The 9,491-nt window shown below is 32.3% G+C and overlaps 1 protein-coding gene across 1 annotated transcript; it reads right to left on the bottom strand.

The window, feature by feature from the left end:
* Nucleotides 1-801: 801 nt before the first annotated feature.
* Nucleotides 802-993, bottom strand: BDBG_16910 (uncharacterized protein; the record flags this gene model as incomplete). Its single annotated transcript, XM_031724765.1, has 1 exon — nucleotides 802-993. A coding segment is annotated over one exon (192 nt), but the record flags the coding sequence as incomplete, so codon positions are not given.
* Between the last annotated feature and the right edge of the window lie 8,498 nt (nucleotides 994-9,491).

Here is a 9,491-nt window from a genome sequence, read left to right as displayed (position 1 = left end):
TCTGCAATTATAGAGTTTTTTAAGGAAGTTATATTCAAAAATCCTCTATCAATTGTCCAGGTATTGTTATTTTCTTTCAATGATTTTTCATTATAGATATTTATAAGTTGAATAGTATCAAACTCATTATCTTTATCTATAATGTCACCCACTAGAATGTCAGAGTCAGATATGATGTCAAATCTCAGATTAAATTGATATCTTGATCTTTTTCTTCCATAGATTGCTACTCTTGATTTCATCTCAGATTTTTCAGGAAGAAAGCAGTAATAGCTTGAATGAGAAATGATGTACTTTTGCTCAGTATCAAAGTTTGGTTCTTGAAGAAGTACAAAGTCAACTTTTTCTTCAAATGCAATCTGAAGACAAGAATAAATGCAATTTGAGTTTCTATTCACATTGTTTTGCATAAATGTGATTTTTGAAGAGTTTTTAAACTTTTTTTGTTGTTTTTGTTGTACATTCATACTAAAAGAGAGTGAAGATATAGTAGAATCTAATCACTATCACCAGATAGTAGATTATAACTATTTTAAAAAGCAGGAATCTCAACTGCTTGCATTCTATCTAGTCTATCATCAGAGTCATTTCTCAATTCTCTAATCTTAACAGATGTTTGAGGATTCAAATTCTGTTTACATTTAGTTGGAAAATTGGAGTTTGAAGACCTAGATAGTTGAGAGTTTCTTCTTTTTGAGCTTGCAGTTGTGAATTTACTAGCTTGACTTTTCTCTTCAGTTTTAGATTCACTTTGTGCTTTATCTTTACTCCAGTTCTTCTGAGTTCTTGAAGCAAGTACACATTCTTTTGAGCTAGATGCATGTTTTTCTTTGTAATTGAAGCACTTAAGCAGAGTATGTTGACATATTTCACCTCTTTTTGAGCATGTTTCACATTTATGCTCACTAGTTTGTGATCTCTAGCATAGAATGCGCATTTTGAGTCTCTGAAACAAGAGATTGCAAAGTGTTCATATCTTTGACAGTTTGAACACTGTGTTTGAGCTTTGAGATTCATTCTTGAGTCTTTGTATTCATGAACTCTCATTTTCAAACCTGCTACTCTTACTTCAGAGATTCTTGATTGTTCAAGTGTCTTTGTATACACTAGAACAGAGGCATTTCTTCTACTCTGTCTGAACTCAATTGAATTAAGCCATACAGGCTCTTTTCTCAGTTGAATAGAATTGTATTCTTCTAATTCATTTTTGAGAAGCAGCATTCCTTTCTCACAGTCAAAAATTTCAACTGGAATATCATGAAGAATGAATTTGCCCCACTTTTCATCTCTCTCAGATAGAATTGTTGTATTCAGTAGAGATTCTATTGCTGATTTCCAGAGATTCTCATTCTGAATGAGGAATTCTGCACTGAATTCAGGCATTGTAGTCAAAATAATAGAATTTTCAAAGAAAGATGACTCAATTGAAGCTATGACTGGTTTTTGAACTTCAATATCAGTCATTAACTGAGAAAAGAACTGCTGATTAATTTCATTTCTAATTCTGAAAATAAGATTTGAGTTTAGCTTGTTTTTTTGCAAGCTCTCCTGATTTGAGACTTTGAGAATAAGTCTTCTATTTCTGAAGATTTGAAAGTTCTTCTCTTTTTGCATTTCTTTTTTTTCTTTTCTATGAACAGAGGTCTGAGTAATATTCTTCTCAGTTTTCTCAGAATTTTGAGCAGATTTTGAACTAGCAGGTTTGGAGACAGCAGATTCTGCTACTTGAGCATATGTTTTCTTCTGATTTGAAGAAGAAGATGAAGAAGTAGAAGATGGAAAAGAGTCAGTGACTGTACTGGAAGATTTCAATATTTTTTGAATTGTGTTTGAAATTCCTACCCATGTTGAAATCACTGGTTATTGGTTGCAATGTGCAGAACTGACAGGAAATCGAGTAGAATATATCATTTAACAGCAATTCAATAGTGTGGTAAAATGACTTGTGCAAAGACAAGAGTGTTTTCAGTTGTAAATTTCATGATAAATATTGCTGCCCAACCTGGGCAGAGTACATCATTACTAGTGAAAACAAAGAGAAAATTTTTTTACTATTCTTCTTGTCTCTAAATTAGTGCGGTAGCATAAATCTTTAGTGTTTTAAGATATTTTATAAGATCTGTATTCTTTCTATCTACTTGATTGGTCATTGAAAATCTAGATTACTTAGCAAGTCTTCACACTAGATCTGAACTCATCTCCTCATCTGCATTCAAAAGCATTTAAAGCCTGTCATCATTTAAAAGCATCTGAACCTCATAAGCAATGTAATGAATCATCAAGTTTCAGAGAAGAGATCTTTCACCTGGCTCATATCTGTCAGTATGCGTGTAAGTGAAGTCAAGCAAGTTGAGAATCAGAGATGTTATTTCTCTGTTCAGTGAGAAGTCACAGAGATCTTGATGAAGACTTTTTAGACATTGAATCTGCAATGATTCAATGAGATATGTTGTTGCAAACATGTATAATTTTGCATGGAATAGAATGCATGAGTGAGATGAGACTGAAGCTTTCACACCACTGAATGACTGAGCCCTGAAACTTTTCCAGAGTTGCTCATAGAGGTATACAGTATAGACTGTGAGAGATATAGATCCCGCTCAATTTGACTTCTTCCGGTCTTTTTTACCTGATCAAGAATTGAAAACCTTATTATCTTCCTGCACTTTGTTGAATTCAGCATTGCTTTCAGCTATGGTTTCAAGGTTCGTGAAGAACTAAGTGATTATGCTCATTTTCTCAGAGTACTTGATGAGAGTGTTATATACACCTGTTTATGCAAATTCGTAAAATTCAGTGAAGGTGTCAACATTGACATTATCTAGTGAATCATCTTCTGAAATAGACTCTTTCATCTAGCCATTGTGAATCAATGCGCTTAAAGGCTCAGACAGGTTTTGTACTATACTGTTATAAATGACTATATGAGTCTGATCAGCACTCACAAGGAATTCATATGATGATGAGTCAATGATACTGCTTAGATTAGACAATTCTAAGGTTCTTTCAACATGTATAACTCTCATATCTCTTGTAATTTAGCATTCTGAGAATATCTAAACAGATATATTTTGAACTATAGTCAGAGAGCAGTGAGAAATGTTTGTGTTCATATTTCTGAAAAATTCCTCAGGTTTACTCTGCATTAAGTTGCCTTACTTGTATCTTGTTTGAGTAAATCAATGCCTGTCACGGCCTTCTTTCTTTGCATCAATGAAAAGAGTATCAGTGCATCTGGAAAATTGAAAAGTTCGGAAATCATATGAGTGACGCGAGTCCTCTAGAGGCTCATTGTGAGAGGCCTTATTTACTCATTTCCCTGAACTAATGTTTTCTTTTTTCTTTATACTTGATCTCAGTAATCGCATCTGATGATGAGAATGCCGGTTATAACACTGAACATATATGTGAATCTTCAGAGATTGCTAAGAAGAGGTGCAAATAGTTGACAGAGGCATGTTGAGAAGACAATACTGCTAGAATAGTTTGAAATCAAAAGAAGAATACGAATTTTCACATGATTGAATTAGTTCATATTGAGGCCAAATTTTCCCCCCTGCTCATAGAGAGAGATAATTCCTGACATTTTTAACAGTTAAACCCTCACTTTTCAATGCAATTGATTAATATAAGGAAAATAGAGAAACATTTGAAATGAACTGATACACTATGTCAAGACAACAAGGCTATAAGTCAGAGAAAACTTTTTTCCTGAGTGATTGCATCATGCTTTGTAAATGAATAGCATGATCAAATTTCAGAACTGTCAGCTAAATATGAAGTGAAATGCCAAGGAATTTGAGTAAGATATGCAGAGTGGAGGAGATTTCCAACATTCTACAGTAGCAATGATATAAAACTAGATGTGAAATTTGCAAATTAACTTTCATAATAGACTGGTTGAATCATGGCACTGAGAGATATGTAAAAACAGTTCAAGACATGACTAGTCTGAGTGAACTTGAGACAGGATTTATTAGCTGATGAGATAGAAAACAGTTCAGAGATCAGAATTCTGACAGACAACTAGATTGAATTTTCTGAGAGAGAGAAAACAAATGTAAAGTTCATGCATTGATCTTTCTACAATAAGAATGAACATGTGCTGATAACTTTAGTTATCATCTTCAACTTTAGCAGGCATCTTTACACAGTAATAGAATACAATCTTCTCTCTAAAGCACAGATATTCATAACAACTGTTACAGAGAAGTGTATCTCAGTCTTTAATACTACAGCAGAATGAATACAATGCAGTTAATCTTCAAAAAGAACTGGTGATTTTGCAGTGTTGTGAGAAGAGTTTCACCTGTTTATCTTGAACTGCATGAAACTTGTATTGACTGTTCAACTATATACATATCTTCTTAGCAATCTCTGATGATTCACATGCGCGTTTCTAATATTGTCATCATCTCTTTTCACATTCTTGACCTGCAGCCTCAGTGAGTTGCATGATTCTCTTCTTGAATTATAACTCAGTCTAATATCACTGTGTCAGTTAACAAACTTTAATTTAAGTTTGAATTACAACTGTATCTGATGAGTTTTGATCATTGACTTCAGAAGTGCAATATATAAAAATAGAGTCTTGACATTCGCGAGAATTAGTGCACAGTCAAAGCCATCTAATTTATAAATATACTGTTTTATATATTCTTCCAGTCTCTTCTGAATGTAGCTCACCTGTTCCTGACTTAGAGATTTATACATTTGCTGAAAAGACATTATCAGTTGACTCTCTGCAAGAGCTGTATAAATTGATTAAGTTCAATCTGCTACAGGTCTTGAGAGCTGGAGATTCAGTGAATTTCTGAAAAGAATGATATAAATGACTTTCTCAGCAGCACTTTTTTCACAGTATACAGAACTATGAGCTGTCAATTCTCAAATGCATATTGTCTGCACTGAAGATGTCAGCCTTATTAAGTCAGTAGAGCTCAGAGAGCTGTTTTTCTGAGACTCAACAGAACTCTGCTACTGAGCTCTTTCAGTCATGATTATTTCTTAATTAATACTATTATTATTTTCTGCATTCAGATGTCAGTTATAACTCATTATTAATAGAATAATGAAAGTTTTCATTGCATCTGTGACAGAACTTGAATCACTGTTATCTCTGCTAACTGCTAAGCTAGTCTCTGATTTCTTAATCTTATAAGTTTGAGTTGTTCAGACACTCATGATGAAAGTGTGATGTTAAATTATTTACAAAGCTAAGTGATCTTTATAAGAAGAAAAGAAAAGATGAAGTGATGAAAGCAAAGTGAGAAGAGAGCTAGCTTTATATATCTCAGACTCTCTGATCTATACTAATATTTCTCTCTAAAGACAGTACACTCTTCACATTTTCAGATAATATTTGACTAGAGATGTTTATAAAATTTGACTAACTTTCATCATCAATTATTGAATCATGACAGAAAATCAAACAAGGCGGATTTCATTGAGATTCAGTGTATGACAAGCAGTATTATTATCAGATACAATTACAGATAGAAAAATATAAAGAAGAAAGAAAGAATAAATTACATTAGTTATCACAGAAAGAATATCTGATGAATAATCTTTACAAACATAAGAGTCAGAGAGAATGTGTAGAAATCTATCTCAGTTTATCTACTGAGAAAATAGACTTTGAATTAACATCTTATTAAGCAAAACATCAGAGAGTCTCTCAGATTGATTATTTACATTAAACATTTCATTATAAAAATATAAAACTGTTATCAGATATAATTATTAAGAGATAAAACAGAGTAAACTAATAGATCAATTTCTCACTTATAAACAATCTTTATAAACATAGAACAAATATGGTAGCTAGGTATAAGAAGAAGAATTAAATTAAATTACATACTAGATAATCTCATCACTTACTCATTTATATTAAATAAGACTGAGAGGCAGATTACATACTTCTATGATCATGATATTCTAATTATACATGATCTCAAGACACTCTGTGCAATTAAATACATATGCGAATTTCTCATTCAATTTCACAGCCTGCTTCAGATAAGTGTAAAACACATAATCTTTACTAACAGTGATAAGTGTATAAGTGATCATAGCTAGGTTTCTGATCTAAAAATGAATATACAGTTAGAGATAAGATATGAATGATAAGTATTTCATTATATATCTCTCAGACACTGAGATTTAAACTCTTCAGTTTATACAACTTATCACTGAACAGCTGTAAGCTTTTCTGATACATATATAACTTTGAAAGAAAACTTCTTCAGATATCTCTTCGGAATTCTCAGCTTAAAGTCTTATACTTCAGCTTATAATGAACTCTACTAAGAATAGCATTATTAAATTCATTGACACAGTTTGTAGTAAGAAATAAAACTCTCTTAAAATATTCAAGTTTGCAGAGAAAGATTATCACAGAATAATTATAAACTTTATTAACAGAGTACTCATGTAAAAAGACATCAACTTCATTTACAAGAAGTATAGTATTGAAATAACTAGCAGTTTTAAATATGTTGAAAATATAATTCTTCAGACATCTATCTCTGATTAATTTATCTACAGATATCTAAAATGTAATATTAATCTTTGACTCTTACTCAGGTGAATTAGAGACATACTTTGTAAAGAGAGTACTACAAGTACTCTGTTAATATCTTAGTGATAAAAGTCTTTTCAAGATCTAAATATTCATTAATATTAAAGTCAGAGTGCTTTATTCACTAAGTCAGAATACAGATACTTACTATAGAAGTATATTAAGATCACACTCTTTATTAGTAATAAAGTTATTAAAGAGAATACTAGATATCAGATCTAATTAAGTTCTTACTAAAGTTAAGAGTATATCTCTTTACTAACTCAGAATCTTAAGATTTTTAAAAAGTATAAATAATCATTTAACTTAATCAAGATCAGTAACAGCAAACTTCACTGAAATTAAAGATTAATAAGAATATCAGTTAAAAGTAGACTGACTACTGAGATTATGAATTTCACATTTAATGTCATTTAATCTGATCTCATACATTTCTTGATGTGAATCCCGCTGGGACTAATCATTAAAAAAACATGCAAAGTGACTATATATCAGATCTCAAAATGAAATCATGACTTAGAAAAAATAAGAAAGTGATTTCATTTAATCTCATTTAGTCTCATTCTTGACATAAAGTTACTATTTTTAGACATTTTAAGGTTTTATTTAGACTATTTTTAATTTTTTAAAAAGTAACACTTTTTGATAATACTCAAATGAGATTTAAAGTCATTTAAAGTAATAAAAATAATTTAAATTAAGAAGTGAAAATCATGATCTCATTTAAAAAATATAATAAAAGTAGATAGTAAGTCTCACTAAGATAGTATAAGACTACTATTTAATATTAGAATAGTGTAATGAGATCAGTTGAATTAATAATAGAATTATTAAATATTCTAATTCTGATCTCAGACACAGTCACATAATCAGTCTAGTTAAAAGTTAGTCTCACTTACTTCAGATATTCTTATTAAAATAGAACTCTAAAACTATTAAATAGTAAATAAGAAAGTTAATATTCTTTATTTTAGATAAGTTTATCTTATTGCTTTTTATCTGATCTTATATTCACTGATTCTGATTATTAAAAAACACTGAAATATTAATATAAGTAATACTATTATTATTTATATAGAAGTTATTTTACTGATTAATTTATAATTTAATATAGTTCAGATTTATCTGATGAAAGAAAACTGAGTTAATTATAATATAATTATTAATACAGATCTGAACTATCTCTTCTTATACTTTAAAGAAAGCACAGCTGTAATAGTAATAAATATACTAACTCTTCAAGCTGTAAAATTTTCAGCTGAAATTGATAATAGATATTATAATATCTGATTTATTAAGATAATAATTAAGAGAGAAAGTCTTAAGAGTATGAATAAGTCTGAGTCTGTGAAACTCAGCAATCTTCAGCTGAGTATCAGCTTCACTGAATATCTCACTATTAAAGTTCAGATAGTGATAATCTAAGCTAAAGTATTTAATTCTGTTTATTTTCATTTTCTCTTCTTCAGTATTAAATATAATATATCAGAGCTTGTCAGTCTCTAGACAGGTACTGTATATGAAGATTTCTGACTTGAAAATGATTCAAAGCAGATTGTAGATAATCTCTTCTCTTTTCAGAAGTGATGAAAGACTCTGAATTATAAAAGCATAGATATTCTTAATATACCTGATGAGTAGGTTCACATGCTTCAAACATGAGTTATCATAATCTCTTCCTTTCTTAGTAATGTACTTCTTGAGGTCGGGAAGAAAGTTGTACAGGAAATTCCACTCAATCTGATTCAGGGTTAGTGACTAGTTCAATGTGAATGAGTAGAAGAGTGAGACAATATTGAAGACTTATCCTCACACAAGCTGATAGCTCTAACACCTCTCAGTATTTCTCACAGCATGTTAAGCAACACCTTTGACTTAATATCAATGAAGGCCCTAGTTTCCTTGGTCATCCGGTCTGATATGTTGTCAGTGGCCAAACATGAACTGGTATTGAGATCATGTTTCTTACTGAGCTGCTTCCGGACAACAAATATATATTGATCAAGATCATCAAGTGCCTCGTCCTCTCTCACTGATTCCACAATCTTATAGTTCAACTTGTCCTTGTCCCACCTAACTGGTAGTGAGCATAGAGAGGATGTAAGGATTGAATATTGAGACATACACTTCATGAACTTCCTTGAATTCAAGCTTTGATGCTCCAGCTTTCATCTCATTATCTTCCTTATACTTGCTTTGCTCCGGCTTAGTAGCTTCAGTTGGCTCCGGAGAATCTGGCGATTTCTTGACTTCATGAAAAATATCTATGAGAAGCTGTTGCAGGTGTCGCATTGTAACGGGCTGCTGAGCAGCACAATGCTGGAGTCCTTCAGCGATAAGAGTGTTCGGAGGCGGTTGAGCTGCAGCAAAAGCAGGTGCCTTGCCATTAGGCTTCATTCCTTTGGACATTGTGTAAAGTAAAGTGATAAGGTGTAAGACTGGAGTGTATACCTGGTTTAGCAGGGCTTAAGTTTTATGAATACAACTGTCCATTGCTTCAGGATTGGGAGGGAATCCTGCCTCCTTATATGCTGTTGTATTGGACTCCGTAGATCCATCTATTCGACATGTCGAACCATCTAGACGCAGGATATGTTGTTCACACTGACCTAACCCATGCGAGGCACATTGCACTCTGCGCCGCAAATATCCAGTCCTCGGAGCATTGGGGCGTTTGGGGTTCCAACTGGCAGAGAGCTCCAGGAAAAACGAACTGGATGCCAGGTGCGTTGTCCCTGAACCCAGGTGCAGCTAGAACAATCGATCACGAAGGGTTGTCGCTTGGGATTGACGACAGTGAAGGAAGAGAATATTGTCATAGCTTGCAGTAGTGGGATGACCCAGGGTGCAGAGGAAGCTGGGCGTAGCGAAACCGTTTTTAAAGGAAGCCAAATGAAAGAGCTACCAGGCA

Source organism: Blastomyces gilchristii (assembly GCF_000003855.2).
Source record: "Blastomyces gilchristii SLH14081 genomic scaffold supercont1.6, whole genome shotgun sequence".
NCBI lineage: Eukaryota > Fungi > Ascomycota > Eurotiomycetes > Onygenales > Ajellomycetaceae > Blastomyces > Blastomyces gilchristii.
Note: the sequence above shows the minus strand (reverse complement) of the source record. Positions and strands in the feature narration are given on the sequence as shown.